At 44.2% G+C, this 23,260-nt stretch overlaps 1 protein-coding gene across 2 annotated transcripts in view; it reads right to left on the reverse strand.

Moving 5' to 3' along the window:
- The window catches only part of skap1 (src kinase associated phosphoprotein 1), a 176,943-nt gene that overhangs the window by 54,992 nt on the left and 98,691 nt on the right, over positions 1–23,260 (reverse strand). For both annotated transcript variants that reach the window (XM_035403793.1, XM_035403792.1), the window contains exons 5-7: positions 5,285–5,365; positions 654–737; positions 245–369 (exon numbers count right to left, since the gene is read on the reverse strand). In XM_035403793.1, coding sequence (XP_035259684.1) covers positions 245–369; positions 654–737; positions 5,285–5,365 — 290 coding nt within the window. The remainder of the gene's footprint in view (positions 1–244; positions 370–653; positions 738–5,284; positions 5,366–23,260) is intronic.

Raw genomic sequence — 23,260 nt, forward strand, 5'->3', positions numbered from 1 at the left:
TTTCACCATATTTATCAGGTCTGGCTAACAAGGTTGTTAACTAAAAATAATCTTCTAAGTGAAAAAATAATATTTCACTGCTACCCCTCTTGTTACAAACAAGACAAAAAGTATATACCACTTTGGAGGTAATGCTCTTTAAATAAACCTGCATGTAAATTCATCATGGGCTGTCTTTGAAAGAAATGATGTTTCCGGGCAGTCTAGCTGCTGCGGGTGGAATTAGATGAATCTGCGCCTGTACCTGAAACGAACGCTTTCCAGGGGCGCTGAGCTCAAAGCAATAGTTCTTCTTGGAGTCTTTGCGCAAGTGAGTCGCCATCACTGCACTGTAGCCATTGATGTAAAACGAGCCCTTCTGCTGCTTGTCTGGTGGGAGAGAGCAACTCATCACCCTCAAGCTCAACAATCTCTTTCAATCACCTAACACATTTCACTGACATTTAATAGTATCGGGGTCTCCAGATAGAATACTGGGGGACAGAAATGGATTCAGCCAAAGGACCCTGTTAAGAGGTGAAAACAAGAATTTACTAGGCAAATATGTGGGTATAAGGGCAGTGGTGGGTAAAGTAATATGAACAGAAAGCTGTTATCCTAGCTAGCTAGGATCATAGAAAGGTCTATGAAAAGGCATTGACAAACAGACAAACCTTTTTCACTCCCGAAGTAGTAGAATATTGTGTTGTTGAGGACACACCAGCGCTTCTGCCATTCAGAGCCAAAGAAGCTGTGGTCTGCAGAAGGCAATGTGTAATTAACACTAGACCATCACTACATTCGTACATTTATACAGAGGCTACCACGATGAACCCCCCATACATATTCTATACTTTTATCAGATACACTGTATGATGACTAGTGAGGCACAAATCTACCTGTTGTTCTTACAACAAGGCTCTTTGTACTTCTGTTAAAACCCAAGACACTTAAGTCAGGGGTCCGATATATATATATATATATATATATATATATATATAGCTTTAGGGCAACTAATGATGATGTATAATAATAACAAGTGCTAAATATTTTGTGAACATAATTTTTTCAGTTCTACATGTGCCAGTGTCGACAACATTTTCTAAAGAAAACATGAAAGTCGTATTAGAACTCAATGTTAATAAATGCTTAGATATAAAAATTATACATGTCATGTCCATCATATACAAATGACACAGTTCTTTACTGCTAAGCCCATATAGTTCTGGGTTCCAGAATGTAAATTTTATTCAGTCTGCATACAAATATAGTAGGACCTGGCTTCCCGAAAAGCTAATTTAAAAATTCACATCAAAAGCTTAAATTTGAAAATGAAGTTAGGCGTCGATTTTCAAAATAAAATTTTAATTTTGAGACTAAGAAGAGATTGCCATAGCTACACTTTACCCATTTCAGATTATGGAGACAAATTTTAAATGCACACATCCTCAACTACATTGTACACATTTTTCTCAGTGCACTGTTTCATTACAGGTGCTACATCATTAACCCACCACTAGATTCGATATGGACTAACATCCATTAATATACATAGAACAATTCAATCAATGTTTTTTCCCCCTTCAAAAATAAATAAATAAATAAATAAATAAATAAATTAATTAATGTTTGTCCTCAAGCAAGGCTTCTTTTTAGCAGTTCAGCACACCATCCTTGGAATGACATTGAAAAATAAAATGTATAAAAGGACATACAAAGAAACGTGAAATGAAAAAAGACAGTGTATTCGTTTTGGAGTTCACGTGCATGCAAGCTAATCACAGCTATGCCATCTGGAACAACTGCTTTTTTGTTCAGGTTTTGTTCCAGGGCTGTTATTCTAGCCTTGCTTACTCTGCATTATCTTATTGAGTGCCTAGATAGCACTTTCGGATTGCTATTTAAGGAATCTAAAACTAAAATCTTTATTGTTCCCCAATGAAATGCTGAGCATCTTTTGAAACTGTAAAAAACAGTGACAACCACACTGACCACCTGATCAGAAGCTATTATTTTATGTGAGGTGCCTTTTTCCCCTGATTACTATCACCATCCAATCATTAAAAGTCAACAAATCATTAAAAGCACAGCAACAAACTAGTATTGTTTAGTTTAAGAAATTGTTTCAGGAAGTAATAACTATTGACCAATGTGTTGTGTTTTGCTTAAAATCAATAGATAATTTGAAGACATGATAAATAATAAACTACAGGCCTGATATTACATTTACTGCATGTCCTATTGGGGAACTATTTATACTTCATTGATATTTTGTGAAGGGGTAAAACTGTTTGTAGAACAGTCTAATTCAAACAAGATTAGCCAGCGAATAGATGGAAATAAAATTGTCTCTTTCAGTTTGAGTTTTGCAGGAGGCTATCAGCACAGGCACACTCTGGGTTCCCAGTTGACAGATGATGCTGCGGAAGAGCCTCTGCCTACAGTACCATGAAAAAAGTATTTGCCCCCTTCCTGATTTCCTCAATTATTGCATATTTGCTGCACTGAATGGTCTCAGACCTTCAGAGAAAATGTAACATTAGACAAGGGGAAACTGAGTAAAGACAAAACATTTTTTTGGCTGGACCGCAACAGCGGGGCCAGCCCTACAAACGCGAATGCCTGTGACTGTGTGACTGAGTGACCGAGTGATGAAGTTACACCATTGGTTGGCCGAGTTATGAAGTTACACCATTGGTCGGCCGGATGACGTGTGTTAGGTCCAGCCATATACTTGATTTTGACCTGGTCTTGTTTAAAATGAATGAAAAAATGTATAAAACACTCATATCATCCATGTGAAAAATTATTACCCCCTTAACTACTCAATCAACTAATTGACTAAATTTAATTGATAATTACTTTCAGCTGATTGAACACAGCCAGACTTGACTGCAGCCAGCCCTGTCAAATCTAATCATATTGAACTTTACCATTAGAGCGAAAAAAGGTTGTTGAAATATATCCATCTGGAAAGGGTTACAAAACCATTTCTAAGGCTCTGGGACTCAATTGAAAAACAGTGAGAGCCATTATCTCCAAATGGAGAACACTTGGAACAGTGATGAATCTGCTCAGGAGTGGCCAGCCTGCCAAAATTTCTCCAAGGGAAAAGCAACAACTCATCCAAGAAGTCAAAAAATTCCAGAAGAACGTCCAAAGAACTGCAAACCTCTATAGCTACAGGTAAGGTCAGTCCCCCAAAAATGGGATTCATGGGAGAGTAGCGAGGTGGAAGCCACTGCTAAACAAAGGAAACATACATTTTTGTCTGACATTTACAAAAAAGCACCGGAATGATCTCCAACACTTTTGGGAAAATGTTCTGTGGACGGATGAGTCAAAAGCGGAACTTTTTGGATGGCATGCATCCCATTATGTCTGGTGTAAAGCAAATACCGCATTTCACAGAAAGAACATCATACCAACAGTCAAACATGGTGGTGGTAGTGTGATGGTGTGAGGATGCTTTGCTGCCTTGGGACCTGGAAAACCTGCCATTATTGAATGAGCCAGGAATTCTGCTCTGTACCAGAGAATTCTTTGAATGAATATCCGGTCATCTGTCCGTTAGCTGAAGCTGTAGCTGAATAATTTGGGTTATGCAGCTAGACAATAATCCCAAACACAAAAGCTCACATTTGAATGGCTGAAAAGAAACAAAATTTTCGGAGCGGCCTAGTCAGAGTCCTGATTTCAACCCAGTAGAGATACTATGGCAGGGCCTGAAACGAGCAGTTCATGCCCAAAAACCTGCCAATCTGTCTGAATTGAAGCATTTCTGCAAAGATAAGAGGGCTAAAATTCCTCCACAACGATGTGAAAGACTGATATCAAATTATAGGGAATGTTTGGTTGCAGTTATTGCTGCTAAAGGTGGTGCAACCAGTTATTAAGTTAAAGGGGGAATTGCTTTTCTTTCACATGGATGTTTGCTAACTTTTTTCATTAAATAAATGAAATTATGATTTTAAACATGTGTTTCTGAAGCACTTGTGAAAAGGAGCAGCTGGCTGCATCCATTTCCTGCTAAACAGATGGAGAACAGGCCTATAATTATGACCATGCAAAGTGGAGCCACAAATAGGGTTTATATAAAAAGGAGCGGAAAAAGTTATTCAAATTAAACATTTATTACCTCAGTGTGAACAGTCATAAGTACTTTATATGCACTTTATCAGAAAAAACGTTATGCCGGTCTATGTCCCCTTAGTAAGTTTGTAACATTTGACATTTCAGCCAGCAGACCGTGAGACGTGTGTAAAAAAGCTGCTGAGAAGCCCTGTGCTGACAGGACTGGTGCTGGGAGCGGCATGTGGTCAGCGCTGGCAGGGTGATTGAGGGGCCAGCGGTGAGAGAAGGCCAGCTCCAGGGACACCGGCTCGCACCGGGAGACGGGGCCGCGGAGCCCTGGGACGGGGCCGGCGAGCCTGCCGCCCCTGACCGCGGTCGCAGCCGTCAGCTACATCTGCTTCCAGTCAGCCGGTCTCTCAGCGCTCCGATCGCGCTGTGTGCGTGTAATGCGCTCACGGGGATACAAGCAGCAGCGCCCACGCACATATAGACCTCCTATGCGCCCAGGGAGTGAATGTACGCAGAACAGTCCACTAGTACGGTTTGAATATTATAATATTTTCGGCATTACTTGGACTGCTTCCTCCATACCTCAACTCTCTGCTCAGCTGGAAGCTACAAGTATCACCTTCACTCATGTGACCTGGCAATTTTTAATGTTCCTGAACCCTCTACTACACAAAGGATGAATTTCAGCCACTCTGCACTGCAGAGTTGGGACAAATCCACAAAAAAACCTGAAACTAGACATGCTAATTCCAACTGCTGATTTTACACCTGTCATTCATGACACAGTGATTCAAACCTGCTCCTGCTTTTAATCCCTGCTGTTAATTCCGGTTTGCACAACTATATCGTCCCTGTCTATTAGTGTCATTTTAACTGGTGATGTTGTTTTTGGAACTTTGTGTTTTATGTCAGAATCCCCTTGTAAAATAGATTTTAATTTCATTGTTTTTATTCTGGAAAATAAATAAATGAGCGCTCTGGTCGTGTCGTGCATATATAATGCACTCAATGGAGACACAAGCAGAAACGCGCAGGCAGATATGCCTCATATGCAGCCAGGGACTCATTACATTACATCACAGGGCCTGCTTCATGGAGGGGCCTGCCTATCTCCCACACCACAGAACTCTATTTCAGCAGGGAATACATAGCTCGTTCAGGAAATTTTCATAACATCTAAATAATGATGTCAAAAAATTAACTTGTGGTAGGAAAACCTTACCTCGTCGTTTCTTCTCCAAGTATCCTTGTTTCAAGATGTTACTGAGGTCCTGGGCTGCCACCATGGGAATCTCTTCAAAGACTGAGAAACACAATTCATAATCAAGGGATGGAAACACTGATTAATAAAAAACACAAATACATGACTCATCACTTAAGAGAGAACCTTGAGAGAAGTTTCAGCATAAATTGTGGACCAATTGCATTGTGACATTATAGCATGTATATAACATGATATTCTATGCAGCAATTACAATGCTTCAGGGATTGAATGATGTACTCTGTATTATAACATAGGCTGCCAAGATAAGGACTGATAAGCATGAGGTAGGTCTGAAGTGCCAACTACAACTCAAAAACTGTAGTATGTAATGGCACTGTTGATATAACAAAGCAGTGGACAAAAAATCTGTATCTCAGTGTCTCTTTTATCTCATATTCTCCCCAGAAACCCAGACCCTTGTTGCCAAAAATGGTTTCATGTAGCCTTGGAGGCATTCAAGGATTCACGTGTACTAATATATTCATTTGTGTGTGTGTGTCTGTGTGTTCACAGATGTGCGAGTGTTTACGTGGGTGCACATTTGAACTGAATGAGTATGTGTGCATGCTTGTATGTGTGTGTGTGTGTGTAAGTACCCAGCTTTGATTGAACAGGGCTACCCTGTTGTGTTGTGGAGGCCACAGTGGGATCCAGTGTGACTGCAGGGTCACAACCTTGACTACATTCCCAGTGTGCACCATAGTTCTCATTCCTGTGCATGCCCCCCCTCTCTCTCTCACTCCCTCACTCTTTTTCCCTTGGTCTACCTGCCTCTCTCTCTCTCTCTCTCTGTCTCTCTCTTGCTCTGACTCTCTATCTCTCTCTCTCTCTCTTACACGCACGCACGCATGCACACACACACACACACACACGTATACATATGCACAGAAGCACACAGACGCACACAATACCCGAATCCTAAACAGGGGAACACAAACTTCAGTGACCAAATGTTCCATGTTGCCTCATCCCCTGTGAGCATGAATATTGCATTAGCTAAACCCCCTCCAGTTGTGGGAAGCCTGCTGTTGGGAAGCAGGGGGAGCGTTCCGCATGGAGTTTTATTTAGATGCTATGTTGCCGAGACCCACCAGGGTGTTCGAGGTAGAGGCCGCCAGCCTTCATCAGTATGCGTGCCGGAATGCAATTACCCTGGAGGGGGGGACTGAATCTGTGACACGTGCTGGTTCACTGGTTTAATTTCATTGCTTTTGAGAACATTAGCAGCGTGGGGGATGCTGTTTCCCAAAGTGCACGGAGACAGAGACACACAGGGAAAAGGAGGGGGAGAGATGGGGTGAGAAACAGCAGCAATTTTTAAAGTGCCAGATGCTAATTCTCTGGAACAATCTTTTGTTATTCATAGTCTTTTATTCGGGATAATGTGTAATGGTGTACATGCATTACAGTAAGTGGATGTACAGTGCAAGACAAGGAAAACTAAAATCTAAACGCTCGCTGTAGTTTATTTCTGTCACACCCTCGTTCACCCTTGGGTATGTATGTCTAATGCGGATTAGAATCCAAGTCTTATAGTCTTTGGTTTAGGACAATGAGAAGTCAGAGAATTAGCTCCATTTATGAACATGCAGTATATATTTGATTCTATGATTCTGTAAGTGGGACATGAATTAATCACAGCAGTATTAAGTGATAAGCCAGAAAAACTGGATACGGATGCTAATCACGTAAATAGGTAGACAGACAGACACACAGATAATGGTAATTCAGGAAACTTTAGAGAACCGTGGTCTGGTTGACCCGTATTAAACACGTTCATTAGCGCGCGGGGTCCAGGTTTGAGCTGATGGATAAATATATCCTGTAATGTCTCGAGGTCCAGTAATATATAATCCTCAAACAATAGGAGATTCCAAGTGTCAAAGCAAATGAGGTGGGAAAGAACCGTGTCAACATCTGAACATTCATACGGCGGGAAAGCAAAACAAAACAGGAGGCACACAAGCCTCATTATGGTCTCCCCAGCCCTCCCTTACACACTTCTCCAGCCCCATCCAGGCAGTTAGTAATAAGACAAGCTTTGCCCTTTACGACGTCGTTTAATAATGCCCTAATAATAATGACTGTAATTGGGAGTACTTAATGAGCAGTGCGCAGGAGGAATCTCTGAAGAGCTCCGGAATTGAATTGCTGTTTTCTTTTTCCCCCTTCCTCCAGTAGTCTGTGACAGGAGTGTCTCCTTGTTATCGCTGAGGGACATTAGGGCCCTGCTGTGTTGGGGTGCGTGGGCCTGCCTTGTGTTCTTTATGCCACCCTCTGTAACCCACTGCCTACAAAAAAATGCTAATTCACTTGCAGCCATTCAATACAAATGGAATGAATATATATCAGCTTTCCATTAAGTGTAACGGTAAACCTATATCCCACCTATATGACATTTTGCATCAGCATCTGTCTAAGGTACAAACAGTACAAACGGTCTAGAGTTGAAAGAATCTAAACATCTAAACACCTGTCCAGAAGCAGGATGAATTTTGTCACAATTCAGAAAAAGTTTCAGAAAAAAAATACTGAATCTTGCAGTTATATAAATAAGATAATTCAAATTAATAATCTTGGCCACAATGTTTATACATTTGACAATAGGAACTAATAGAAATCGATGTTTGCCTGCTTGGTACTCATAGTAAGGGACACTGTCCAATGGATCTGCATGCTGCCAAACCACCAGTTTCTATGTCCTAACATTTCACGACCAGAATCTTCTTCATTACCTTTCAAATGCTCTTGTGCAACCGTACAGTTTTGTGAAATGTAAGTATCTTGCATTACACCAACACATCACAATGTTTCTGCACTATTACAGTGCTGACATTACGGTGCTATAACCTGCGTGGCGAGAATGGCTGGGGCTGCAGTGGACTGCGCTGCACTGAGGAGGCCATACAGAACACTTCTCACCAACGATGTCAGTGTGGAGGGGTGCTGCTGCTGGAGTCCAACACAAACATAAAGACCTGAGCAATAAAATGCCTGATGAAGCCCTTGTTCCACTTGGCAATCGGATTGTCGGTTGTTTAATAAAACCCACAGCACCTTGTTCCCTGTGTTCCTCCCTAATGGTCCGAAATTTATCAAAGGCATAATAGTTTGTTGCCTTTCTCTGGTTGGCCCGTTGAAGCGCTGTCTGCGGGTAATAAATACGCCTATTAGCGTAGTACATGCTTTAATTTAGAAATCCAGCAGGAGATAGTGAGATTAATAGACATCTTATTAATAATTCCTCAATGCATACAGTTAAGTGTAAAGGTATTGGGACAGTTGTGTTATTTTTCAATTGGCTGTTTTTCCTCTGTACTAATCAAATTTGTATTTACAAACAAAAAATGACTATGAGGCAAAATTCACAACGTCTGCATGTGTTTTTTTAAAACAGACATTGAACTATATTGTAACAATTAAATTATAGTTTAATTGTTAAACTTTAACAATTAAATCAAGTGTGGAATTTCCTGTAGAAGAAACTAACCACTGGAGGACATAGGAATCACCAGCAATCCGGCTGTCCATGGAACATATCAGAAAGTTATGACAGGAGGATTATAAGAACTGTTTGAAAAAAATTCTCATCTTGAGTAATTGCAAATGGTCTCCATACATTGAGGGTGAAAGTATCACACTGTGCGCAAAAGACAGAGATTACAGAGGCTACACTTCCAGGTGTAAACCTCTCATCAGCACCAAGAACAGAAAGTCTCATGAACAGATGAGACAAAGACAAACCTTTACCAGAGTGATGGAAAGGTGAAAGTGTGGTTAAAAGACGGGAAGCTCACTGCACACTCGTCATCTGTCAAGCATGGGGGAGGCAGTGTGATGGCTTGGGCCTGAATGGCTGCATTTGGAACCTGATCTGATCAATGGTCTTTATCGATGATGTAACCAGTAATGCCAGCAACAGAACGACAGCTAAAGTGTACAAAAACATATTTTCCACCAATATTCAAAGAAATGCCAAACTGTTTGGATGAAAGTTTGTAATACGGCAAGACAACGACCCAAAACATACAGCGAACTCAATCAAGAAGCTCATCGGGAAGAAAGGGTGGAAATGTTTGTGGTCCAGTAGGTCCCCCACTGAACATGCTCTACACTTGCTTGAAAGGAAACTGAAGTCTGATACCCCGACAAACACACAGCAACTGAGAGGCGGTGATAAAAGCTTTGTAGAGCATCTCAAATTTTCACATGAACCTAGTAATGTCCACGAGTCACAGACTCAATGCAGTCATCAAATGTAAGGGGTATGCATGAAAATACAAACTTTGCAAGTCATTAAATTTGTCAAAACTTACTTTGTTCAGATACTTATGCTTACTTGAAACAGGGAGACTTATTAAATGGAATTGTGGTATAGTTCAATGTCTGTTTTAAAAAACACATTAAATAAATGCAGACATTGTGAATTTTGCCTCATAGTCATGGTTTGATTTGAAATACAAATTTGATTAGTACACAATTATCCCAATATTTTTGAATGTAACTCTACATTATCTCTCTGGAGATAAGAAAGTATAAAAATTGTAAATCCTAAAATATTTTCCTCCAAATTCTTGGTAATTTTAAAATCATGGTCTTGATGGTGGGTAATTATGCATTGTAATAATAACACGTTATTGATGGAGAAAATTCTCATTATTGATTATATCAGTGTTCTTATTCACCTCCTTTGATGGTGCAAATATTTTTTGTACCACCTTGGGCAAATTGGGCGAACTTTAATGTCCACATTACATGAGAAATGGCATCTGTGTGACACATATGCTGACACAAGAGAGGGGCAGAGGGGACATTAATGCTTTTCACCTACAGCACTGTCACAAAACACTGCTCTTAACACAGAAACAGTCAATCTCTTCGCTACACTACAACACACAATGTGGCTGATATAAACAAGATGGATGCTCGGGCCACTTTCCTCTTGAAAAGCAATGATGTCCCGTACAAGACATCAGAAATTGGCCTCGCTGTTGCAGATGTGCAGTGTAAATACATCCCTGGGCCTGGAACAAATATTCTAGCGCAGCTTTAGGAAGCTGCAGATCGATATATTTTCTGCTGCGGTGCATCGCGGGGAAGAAGCGGCGCAATCAGCGAAAAACAGCGGGATGGGCGGGCCTGGACTCCTCCAGGGCTCCCGTATATCACACCCGCCCGCGCTTCCAGGGCTCTGTAATTTCTGCTCTTCCCTCAGCTCTGGAGTGCAGCTTATGGCTTCCTTTGGAGTATCTGATGCAGGCGATCCCATCGCCCCATGCCCAGTAATATGGAACAGCGCTCGGATAAAACAGCAGGTTCTACACCAGCAGCTCCTGTCTATCAACATGAGAGAGGATATTAATAAGTGATCCCGAGAGAAGAGCAGAATGGCTCAGATGGAGCATATTTTTTAAAATAAGCAGACTTGAGGGAAGAAGAAAAAGATAAGAATTTTAATCATGGTATGGGGGTGATTAATTATTCCGTGCACTACCATGTTTTAATATAATTCTGACCACCAGATATGCAGGATCCCATATGGCTGCAATCCCTCATTCAGTCAACACCTGTCTGGCTGATGAAGGCTAGGCTCTTGATGAATGTTTTAATGTTATTTTAATATAGTGCGCATGTAAACATGCAGAGAGCGAGCATATCCAAAACAATGGCACAGCCGGCCATGAGCTTCCTGTAAAAACTGACAAGAATCACCAAACCTGTTTCTTTTCCGTGAGATACACACGTAATTTTAAAAAAGGAATACCACACAAGAGATCAAAGCAAACATTCCTAATGCTGCCTTGATAAAAATGAAGCTCGTGATTTTTCACTGGAACATTCAAAGTCGATTGATCTACAGGGCAGTGAACATCACTTTCATGTTCCACGGGAAATGGGAGTGGGAGAGTGTCTGGGGGAAGCCTCATGTCAAGTTTGGTGAAAACTGACATGAAAAGAGGGACATTTCTTGTGTCAGATTCACTATGAAGGACACTCCATTCTCAGTCATGTAATCATAGAACATAGCAGAAACACAGAAACACAGGACGCATTAAATCTAATATGTATCTGACAGCAGGCCTTCTTATATTGGAAATCTTATTCTTGCATACCTATGATAACATGTGGAATTAAATTACATCATTCAGCCTGTTGGAATACCATCCTTTACTGCAGTACCTTTGCTTCTGTATAATTACATCAATATGGTAATAAGTAAGAAAAATACAATGTAACGTTAATGTAAAAAGAACACACTTGAGCGATTTCAGGGCTAAGTGTGCACGGGTGATACACAAACGTGCTCTTTCGCACATTGAAGCGCTCCTTTTGTTTCCTGCCCAGGTAAGCAAGCAAGGTCGTGTTGACAGGTCTGTTAGCTCTTCGGTCGGACAAACAGCCCAACAATGTGCTCCTGCAGCCGGCTGACAGGCCCACCGGTGCGGAAGGGCCCGCCTCCCGGCCCTGTCTCCGGCTGTCTCGCGACCCAGACGCCCGTGCTTTATGGCCCCTCGTGTGTCATCACCTGTAGCCAGGTTAAAGCCTTCCCATCACCCAGGATGCTAATGAATGGCACCGGGGCACAATGGCCTGCCCCTGTCTGTGGTGAAGGAAGCGCTGAGTTGGGGTGGGGGGTCACAGCCCATTTAGCCAGCCAATGAGGAGGAGCGGTGACAGGTCCCCTTGCCCGAGCCAGGGGACAGAGCTATGTGGTCAGAGAATCCTCCACTGCAGCTCAAGCATGAGCCTGTGCTGTCCACTCACACCCGGGAATCCACCCTCCCGCCACAGGCCTCTGTCACCACCTTTTGTCCACCCCTATCTCTCTTTCACCTACGCAATGTTTGCATTTTAAAGCAAAGGGAGTTCAATTAGGCAAATGGTTGCAGTTGACAAAAAAGCTAAGAAAAGGCATGATGTGTTGGTTGACACGAGTGAGTTAACTGTCCTAGCAAACTATTTAATGTTTAACAGCGTTTTACTGTTGAATTAAACGCTAACTCATCTTATGAAACAAAATGAAGCAATAATACAGTGTTTATAAAATGCTATTTTCCCTGCATGAGTCACTTTTATGCTACACAGTTCTCCCCATTAGCTCCTGTACTGGCGCATAAAGGATTTAATGCCAGCTATATCATGCTGTATTCACAGGAGAACTGAACCGTAAGCTGTGGCACAGTTTGTCACAGGTCACATTATGACAGGCTTCATACACTTCCTCAACCGGTTCCTGTTAATACAAACTTTTACTAATGGTCTGAACAGTTCTCAGCTCTTAATTGTTTATACTCAAAATAATTACAAATGACTGGGCCCCAGAGGGCTGGTGCACTGTACAGTGGGGAGAGCTCCATTTTAACAGACTTGCTCTACACCACAGGATATCTATGTACTTTACCACACTAGGGTGCCAGGATGCAACACTGCCTCACCTTGGTAGGTCAGCACCCAGATGTGTAGACAGTCTTTATCCATGCAAGTGATGTACCATGCACAGCCCGCTCTATATACCAATAGATCTCTCTATTCCTCTCTCTGTCATTATCTGTGAATTTATGGGGAGAAGAAGGAACTGACTGAATGACATGAGGGTGAGTCACACGGACTGTTTGATGGAGCTGGAGGAGGAGCAGGGGCTGATGGGTGTGGCTGAGAGATGGCAGGAGGTCAACTCACCCCAGTGATGTCATGATTCATGATGACCCTGACTGTGTAGAGCTGTGTGTGTGTGTGTGTGTGTGTGTGTGTGTGTGTGTACAAACACATCGTCTACACTACCACTGCCCTGTTCCTCTTTCATCTGCTGGCCTGGTCTCTGCCTCAGGCTCACAGGGTATGGCAATACCCCAGAGACCCCGTTCTTTCTCCTTCCATCCTTGGGAAGCAACAGGAGCAAATACACACTCTATACAAACTGTCACTTACTAATGAGTGACGGAAGCCTGCCTTTGATATCTATGAGGAGAACAGAGGGTTGGGCGAAGGCTCAGAGAGATTTATGAATGAATTAGCAGGTAAGCAGAAAGCAGAAAAGCTAAGCTAGTGGGCGTTGGCGCTCTCGTATGTCTCACCCGTGGCACTCCAGGCACCACATCAATGGCGGGACGCCGGGATGCCGGCGTCGGCCACCAAGAGAACGGGAGCGGGGAGTTCGGCTCTCACCCAACCCACCACCCCCGCCCCTGCCGCCCGCCCCCCCACACCCGCTGTCCTGCTTTTCATTTCCTGTCAGGCGGCGGCCTTTGAGGACGAGGAGCGCGGGGGAACAGGTGGCCCCCTCGCTGGGGAAGACAAGAGCGATTTAAAGCCCATCCATTACTGCCCATGTTCCCCTCCTGCCAAACAATGGATCACAGACAGAGCTGCATGGTATTTGTCACCTCTGCACCAGGCCTATTATTCTGCCAACTGCACCAGACAAACTATGTCACCTTCCTCACCTGTGAGCTGGGGAGATTACAATGCTAACATATGAGGGAGAGAGAGCAAGAGGTGGGCTGTGGAAGAACAGGGGTGTAGCTCAGGGAGGGGCAGTAAAGTAAGTGAGAAGTCTATGGTGACTGGTTTGACAGCCGGGTTCTCCCTCATCTCTAACAATTCTTTCAGGGCCTGTTTGCAGTGAGCAGGCCCAGAGACAGACTGTCTCAAATTATGGTCATTATATTAGGTCTTTTTCAAAGTATAAACAAAATAAAATTCCAGCCGGAGAAAGAGATAATTTACAAAGACAAATTTACTAAGAAATGTAAGAAATAATTTCAAATAAAACAGCGCGAGGCCAGCTACAGCATAACCGTGAACTGAGCATTCATTGTGTGTTTGTCATACCGGTTAAACGAGAATTAGGCGTATGTTTACCACGATGAAAGGACTACATGGTGTGTGTCTATCACAAGCGCTCAAAGCATGCAGCTTTACGTGGGTTCAGTTGGATGCTTAGGTTATGTCCCTCTAAGGGCTCGCAGACAGGGAGCGCGAGGGCCTGGCGGACAGGAGACACCGTGTCCGTTTTCGCGCCCGATTCCAGCTGAGCAGGCAGATAAGCAGATTGCCTCCGCCCGCCAGCGACTGCGCGCTGAGCCGATCGCTTGCACCTCCTTTCACGGGCTCCTCGCGGCCCGCGGGACCCTCACCTCCGCACCGCGGGAAGAGTTCAGGGGTAGACGGATGAGCCTTCCCTGACCCTGCCCTCGCCGGCCTGACACCGGGAGGATGAATATGCTGGAGAAAGGTGTTGTGCGCGGCCCCGGGCCTTTGAAGTACGCACAGCAGATAACGGATGACTCCCCGCATCAGGGGTTATCACCTTCTCATCTGTGGAGGAGAAGAGGCAGGAGTAGGGGGCACACAGCTGTGCTCATCCCCTGGAAGCAGACACCCCAGGACCCCAGTTGTGAACACAGTTGTGACACGATGTAATATTGATGGAGCGCTTAATTTGTGAGGATAATCCCAGAATTTTACTGAAGTATGCTGTAATGATAGTGACTCATCAATTACAATTATACATACTAATATTTTTAACCAGGTTTAACGTACTGATATATTTCGGGACTGTGTATTTACACCCCCATCGTTCCAATTTTCTCAAGCTGAAAATTTGAACGGTTTCCTAAAATAAACCAGATATGGAGGGAAAGGCCACAGCCATGTGGAGCAGGGACACCATTCAGCTGTGCGTGGCGCTGTGTGACATCATCGGCGACTACCAGCAGAGCTGGCTGGCCTGACAGATGGCTGCCCTGGGGGTGAGAGGCCTGCTTCCTCACGGCGCTCGCAGATCCACACATCAACCTCAGGGCTGAGGACAGCCAGATTTGTGTCGCCATAAATACGCCTCTGCTAAACAGTCTTAAAGCCTGTTTGTCAGGGGAGTCCCGATATATCATAGCAAAAACAGGGCGATAAGCCCTTCACGTCGTCCGTCTGCCGGTGCCTTGATTGGTCCCGTCCTGTTTCCGTACATTTTACGCCTTTTAATCCCCTCGTCTGTCTACATCAGCATCTGTCCATTTATCTAAGCGGGCATGCCCGGTGCTAATGAGAGGCCAAATAAAATAAACACGGGGCTGGTCAGATCCGCTGAGAACGAGACGCGCGCAGCAGGAGAAGGACGGGGTCCCGCCGCAGAATGATGGGAACGAGATGAGGGGAAGGGTGAGAGAAGGATGACGGGCGCCCGCGCCGTTAGCGCTGCGCCAGCGAGTGAGTTATGATTTACAGGGGCGGGCAGCCCATTAATAACCCGCGACAGTCTGAAGGCCTGTCTGGGCCTGACGGCGGCGGGGCCTTGTGCCGCTCGCTGTGCCCGGAGAACCGGACGATATCAACGGTGCTCAGTCTGCCCGAGCGATCCCTGGGGCAGGCTGGGCGCGAGGGGAGGACAGAGGCCTTCCCGAACCCGCGTCTCATAGACAGGCGCTCGGTGTCGGTGGGGGAACACCGCGGCCTCTTCGGGAGCTTTGGGCGCTCTGCGTCCACACCTGGCCTTAGAGGAGCACATGAAAAACAGGGGTGCCTGATGACATTCCGGGATATCCCGGGCGTGTTTCCAGGGCCCGGGGCGCGGTGGGGTCTGCCAGAAAAAAAGCGTGGTGTGACATATTCCCCCCGCGGAGTGGCTGAAAAAGGCAGGCAGGGCGAGCGCTCGAGGTGAAGGTCGGTCCGCGGAGGCGCGAGGTACGCGTGCGGCGTGTTCCGGCCTCATTAGCCGAGGCCCAGGCCGCGGTGCGTGTAGCGCGTAGCGCGTAGCGTGACCGGCCTATCTGTTAATCCTGCAGTCATAACAAGGCCAGGAGGTGAGTAAAGGGCCAGGTCCCAGCCTTATGCCAACCCGTTTCACACCAGGACCGCTGCTCTGCAAGCCAGGCAGCACCATGCCCTTGGAGCTCTGAGTCACTGTGCCGTTGGAGCTCTGAGTCACTGTGCTGTTGGAGCTCTGAGTCACTGTGCTGTGCTGTTGGAGCTCTGAGTCACTGTGCTGTGCTGTTGGAGCTCTGAGTCACTGTGCTGTGCTGTTGGAGCTCTGAGTCACTGCGCTGTGCTGTTGGACCTAACGTTATCGCTTTTGAGCATGCCATTTTAAACCTAATCCACTTATATTTACTGGAGCATACGGAGTTAACTTTTTTGAGTGAACTGCACCCTGGCTGTGAACCAGGCCAGTGATCACAAATGCCATAATTACATGTCCTAAGTGAAATGGGGGGGTCGGGGGGACAAGCCATAGGGAGGGAGAAGGAAAGGAGCCCCATGAAATATGCAGCTCGCATGCTGGGGGAGAGGGGGACTAACCCCGGTGTTAATGAGCGCCGCTCTAGGAGGGCAGAGGGCCGCAGTGGGGGCTGATGGATGAAGGACAGGGATGTGGGGAACTCTAGGGCCTGAGCTGGGTTAGACTTGAACTCTGAAAGGGGTCCGGAGGGGGTCAAAGGTTAGGGCGTAACGTGGCAGATTACATATGCTAAGAGAGGGTGAGAAAGGGAGTAGCATGTTTGCAAAAGAACATTATATGCATACAGAAACATATATACATAACCCCTTCTTCCTAAATTATGCTCATGAAAGCACTTCCTTTTCTTATTTTTTTCAGTTCCAAATACATAACTAACATGCCACTGTGTTAATGTTACAGATATTACTGAGTATAAATTACTGGAGAATATTGCCACAAAAAGATATATAATTTTGTAAATGTGTAAGTTACTATACATGATAGCATATGACACACAAATAAATTGCCAATATAGCAAAGCAATAAGATACCTAAAACAATCAAGTGTTAATTTTTATCTATATCCATATATCACTACCAACCATACGCCATAATTTGCATTCCTTTGTGAGATAAATATCAGAACTAATTCAAAAACTGACACAACAATAGCATTTAAGCATTCAAGTGTGTTATTACTTGAAAACACATCCACATTTCCTCTCTTTTGCTTCAAATCTCTTTAAGCTGAATGTACAGAACTCATCATATTATCTGGAGACTCTGGGTTTAATATTAGTGGAGGAGGGGGCAGGGGTAGGCGGAGGAGACTAAATGTAAGTTATAAATGCGAATGTTTCCCCCCTCAAGGCTACAGAATTATAAAATAAAATAAAAGTGAAGGTTGCAGCAGGACCAAAGATTGTTGTTGGGATGTGTTCAGTGGGTGGGATCTGGTGACAGAGGACTGATTTCTGGAGGAAACTGCCTGGCAGAATCCCAGCAGCCTCTCCAAACCCTGGGCGGCAGGCCATCGCTGCCGACGCGTCCGTCACCATGGCGATGAGGCTTATCTCCACGGGAGAGCTCAGCCGCTTGCCACCACTTTCGCTTTGCGCTGATAACGGCCGCGGCCAATCACTGACCCTGTCAATGCCTTGCTTTATCTCTGCGGCTGTGTTGGCCCATTTCGAACCCGGACCCCTCCTCTGCGCCCAGACAGCTGCCAGTGCCGCAAAAAGGCCTCTGGAACCAGTGCAGAAAGGGCAACCTCTGCATCTCTCACCCGCTCCAAATCTTAGGCCCTGCTCGAAGAAGAGCACTGAAATGAGGGGTGATGGATCAGACGTTTAATTGATTACAAACAAGTAGACAGCAGGATGAAAGGAGGGTGCCTGAGGAGAAAATTGGAGGCTTTGCTCTGAAGTGTAGGCCGGTGTTTGAAGTAGGGGTAAAGAGTTATTAGTATTGTCCTGAAGGCTTATCTAAATATTTCCACACCAGGATAAGACTGCAGAGGGCCCTTTCTCGGGAGCTACTGAGAGCTGGGCTGCCCAGAAGGAAGTTATTGTACAAGTTTGTAGGAAATATGCTCCCAGAGATTTATTAGGAGCCGTGCCGGCTGAGGACTCCTGTGGGCCCAAGGGTCCCACTGCTCAGGATCAGCACGTGGCCCGAGTGGACGCTCGCCCTGACCTTTCTGCGAGCTTTCACAACTGCTCCAAAAGCACAGCCGCAGAAGACATCCAGCAGTGTCATATTTATTCTGCGCACAAAATGCTGGCCGTAGCACGCCATCGGCCACATGGAAGGAAACGGCATAAACAAATGAAAATCATGACGGATAGACTGCAGTACCATTACAGTTCTGCACTAGGGCCGAAAGCTGTAGCGGTAATTACATTCATTGATGTTTCATTGGTATTGATGGGGATGTTTCTAGAAGGTGCCTGGCTGTTCCTGGGAGGCTGGTGACAGAGAACTGCAAAATTGGCAACATTGCTATTTAAAGTAGTATTTATACAAGCTTGCATATTCCTTTGAGGCCATGCTGCCCTTGTTTCCCCTATAGTTTATTTTCCCAGGAATGACCACACGGGCATTGCAATGCTTCGGATTACAGCAACACTATCCATCAGAGCTTGAGAGTGACAGTCAGTTTTCCTCACCAATCAGACCAGGCCTGGCCTCTGCTTTGATCCTCTATATTTTGTACATCGCTTTTTAAAGAAAAGACATTATTTACCCCCCAGTTCAGGTGTCTCGGGGCTGTTGTGTGGGTATTAAGACTGACATCAACTTTGTCCAGTTGCAGGTGATCTTTACAGCCCCGGTGAAACGTGTGAGAATCAGGTCTCTTCAGTTAAAAGGACCAATAAATCATTGTTTGAAACATGATGATAAAAAATATTGTTCTCACACTTGAAAATTCACCTTGACGTGCACTGACAAAGGCACGGCTGCCATAAATCAGGGACGGGAGTCAGGGGAGGCTGATGTTTGATGTGTAATCTGCACAGTGTAAACTCAACACGGGGGGACAAATGCTCTCAGATGCTACACACCCCATTTTATTCAACTGTTTCATGTAGTGAGGACAACAGGAAAGGGTTTTCCTAGTTTCAATGCTATCTGTTTCCCACCAATATACTGTCTATTCAGATGGTTAAAGCTCTCTTATGAAAGGTTTGATATTAGGCAACTCCACTCCAGCCATTTTACAGCGCACCCTGCAGATAGCAATATGAACTGCAGCTGTGCCACACCAACATAGCAGGTTGAATTACTTCTTAACATTTATTAAAAGTTTTAAAACTGATTGACTGATATCCAATTTACATCTTAATACACTGTACAGAAAGAAAGAAAAAACTAATCTACCCAGGGACATAATAATGATTAATACAGAAAAGAATTAAAACAGATTTCTTTTTTTCAGAACCTGACTCATCCTTTCCACAATAGAGATAATTAAAATGTATGGGTGTCTTCACAGTCTAATTGAATAGAGAACCTCCCAGGCTTAAAGGGAACAGTATAGTCCGATTGGATTTGCATCATTAACACAGTTCCACAGTTTCACAATATAAAAAAACAGATTCCCATTAAGATTATGATTTGGCTATGAAAAGATTGGTTTCTTTCTGAAACCTCAAAAGATCTAAGAAGTGTTCAAAAACCATGCATTAGTTAAAAACAAGTGAAATTAGTGACTACTGTTAACAGCCATTATAACTTTTGAATATTTATTTGCAGGAAATTACTGCCAGTTTCAAATATATAAGTATAAAGGCTTCAGTACATAACACACCAAAGGAAATGAGGAGCAGAGGAAGGTATTGATCCAAGTTTAGTCAGTGATCATGTTGACAATGCAAAGGTTGATATTTCCTGAATGTCTAAAGGCACTCCTCTTCTATCATAAATAAAGCTTCAGAATAACTGGAAGTTCTGTCATTTTTAAATTTCGTCATCATTTGAGGAATTTCACCATATAATTGTCCTCCAAGTAGACGTGCCAGCTCAACACGATTGTATTCTGGTTTTCTTCCACAGGGTAGCAGTGTAACCTCAAATTTCAATTCTTCAGCAAGTTCCCTGCAGTTCTCATGATCTTAACCCCGCCCTCTCCTCCATTTGAGAAAAACAGCTCATGCTCATGCATATTCATGTTCAGACCACAGCCCCGCCCAGCACTCATTTTACAAATCTGTAGCTGCAGGTATTCACATTAGCATAGCTTCTGCCCATCAATGATTGGCTTATTACAGTATATAAAACATTTTAAAGGAATGTTATTGTAGTGATGTGGAAACATAGTTATTGTCAACCATGTCATATATATATATAAATACTCAATTATTTGACATCAATTATCACTGACACAATGGATGTGTCAGTGTCTCCATGAAATTATTTTTTCATGAACAAAAACTATTTTTCAACAATGTGATGATTTTCATTGGCATGAACTTAAAATTTTTCATGTGTACCCATTGTCATCCAGCACCCTCCTCCGCACCCATACCCTATTACCAAGGTCCTACTTAACGAGCCAAGGTTATCAGGCCACACTTGGGCTGGCCAGCAGCACCATAAGAGAGGAGCACATATTCTCACACATTTTCTATGGGACCCCAGAGATAAACTTCCCTACCTCAAAAGTGTATATGTATATGTGTGTGTGTGTGTGTGTGTGTGGGGGGGGGGGGGGTATGCCCCAGAAACACGTAGATCTGAGGCCTTTAGGTGCTGAAAAACCAGCCTGCGATCTATCATGCCAACTTTAAAAAAGCCTCCCTTCCCAAATAATTCATCTTTATCAATGTGTCTTTCAAACAAATCATGGCCTAGGTTTACCTTGCTATTACTAACATGATCCATCAACTCTATGAGACAGAGCTGTGTGCATTTTTCAGAGAGGGACATAAGGGTGAGAATGAGGAGATTGTTAACATCACCCGGACAGTTTTCAAACTGTGTAAAATTACACCTTATTAAGAACACAAAGTGAAAAAAATGTAATCCTCTGTCTATTTAAAGGTTTGGTTATGTCACAAAAGAGTAATCAGAGACATACATATGTGAAAATGAGCATGCAGGTGCGTAATGCAAGGGGACATAACATCGTTGGAAATGGAAATGTTTTCAGGTTTTTACTATACTTTGTTTCCTTCCACAGTTAAATGTGTTAATTATTAATTATTGTGCTGATTAAATTTTATCCCCCATTTTCTTTAGTTTATTATCACAATGTAAAAACACCGCTGGTAACAGAAATGTAAGCGTAGGTTGTGGGACTGTCTCTCAGCACTGGCGGCCTGTACCTGCCTTTTCTATTTAAGTCTTCATCCATCTTTACCTGCAGCTGTAATCCCACTGTTATGTGATAGCGGTACAATGCAATGCAATCAGATTGTTTCCCACTAGCCCTACTCTGTACTAAGCTTCATTCTGGGCGATCTCCACACATTACTGAGCCACTCACTAAGATGTCACAGGTACAGTAAGGTGAAAAGCCTGGCTTCTTGTGAGGCTGGGTCTGGAGCACCAAAGCCATGTGGGGAGGACATTGCTGGGCAGAGTTAACAGAAATCCTGTTTAAACCAGAAGAGGACAAGAGGATAAAAGAGAAAGAGAGCTTAAGGCCTCTATCCTCTGCAGGAGCCCATTGTTTCTGCCAGAGGCAGGGTTTTGATGCACAGTATGACTACCAGGATACAGCAGTATGTGCCACACCCAGATGAACTGCAAGGGCTTTTCAGGATGGACACACAGGGCACAGATCTCAATACAGCCACAATGTGGATCCACTATCAGGGCGTCATGGCGTGACAGCTTGACCACTCTGGCTTTACCCTGCTGTCAGTCTAGTGACCCTGAAGTGGGCTTATTCTTTAAACCACAGTCCCCTCCAGCCCTGGTTTGGGGTGACGGATGATTGTTGTTGCCCCTTCAGAAGGCAGGTGTGAGAATCCCTGGTGCACCAGCGTTTTTGGGACAGGACAGCAGGCCCAGAGGGCGGAGAAAAGGACACATCACTCACAGACGCCCTGCCTTTTAGCCCTGAGCACTTGTTCTCAAATTTAAACAGTAGCTGAGCTGGTAGATGGGCTGAGCACAAACATCTAAGACCAGACTGCATTCACTATTCAATTCACTAAACAGAGTCACACTGAAGACATTTTAAAAAATCATACAGCTCAAAACATGCTTGCCTCCTGTGTGCTGAGCTAATTACTAAATTATAATACAAATGACAAAGAGTTAACAATTCAATGATAATACTGTAGGTATCTAACCTAGTAGCAATCAAATTATTTTCATTTCAAATAATACATTTACAAATGTATGCAATACCAAATAGCTACTGCATTCTCGACAAACATAATGTCACCCACTAGAAACAAGCTCTGCCTGTCAGTGGCACCCCAGGGAGGTGGCAGACTCCAGGCCAAACCACACCTTCTAAATCAGAACAAAATGTACACATAGCTATTTACAAAACATTTGTCACAAAACTGTTTGCTGCAGAACCCGACCTAAGTCCCACAAAAACAAGCCTGGAGCGACAGTGGCAAGGACAGAATATAAGGAGAAACCTGGGGAGGAAACTCATTTGAGAGAACCCCTCAGGCCAGCTCAGGGTGTGTTCATATGACCGACACGGTCAAGCCAGCAGTCGCAACTAAAGAGTACAATCTCTGAAAGGTATATTACTGAGTAACCAGTGTAGCATGAATTGCCTGCCCGCAACTTGAACTGGAAAAAAGCAATGCATCCCAGGTTACCTTGCTGCCCTTTTAACTGCCAGGCACAATGGCTGACCTTTCTGAGGACAGGTGTGTGCTGATGAAAAACAGAAGCCTGGCTTCAGTTCTGCCTGAACTTTTCTGGACAGGAGACAGGCAGAAAAACACGGTGGGTTTCTCCCCATACTGTAGGGAAGAGGGTAGGACCACCAGCCAGGCCTGATTGCTGCCAGCAGTAACATGCTGCGAGGCTGATTTTCTTGCTAGGTGTTTGTCTGGGCCAGTGGGATCAAAGGCCTTGCGTGCAGGGGAAGAGAGGACTGGCACGTGATAATCAGCGCCTGGCGACACGCAGTAGACCCAGCGACGATCGCTCACTCTCATCAATCCTCCTTCAGCGGTGAATATAATGGGATTCCTTTTGTTGTGGCACATTATATTCATAGCTTCCAATAATTTGCTTGA

This window comes from Anguilla anguilla, chromosome 2, assembly GCF_013347855.1.
Source record: "Anguilla anguilla isolate fAngAng1 chromosome 2, fAngAng1.pri, whole genome shotgun sequence".
Lineage (NCBI taxonomy): Eukaryota > Metazoa > Chordata > Actinopteri > Anguilliformes > Anguillidae > Anguilla > Anguilla anguilla.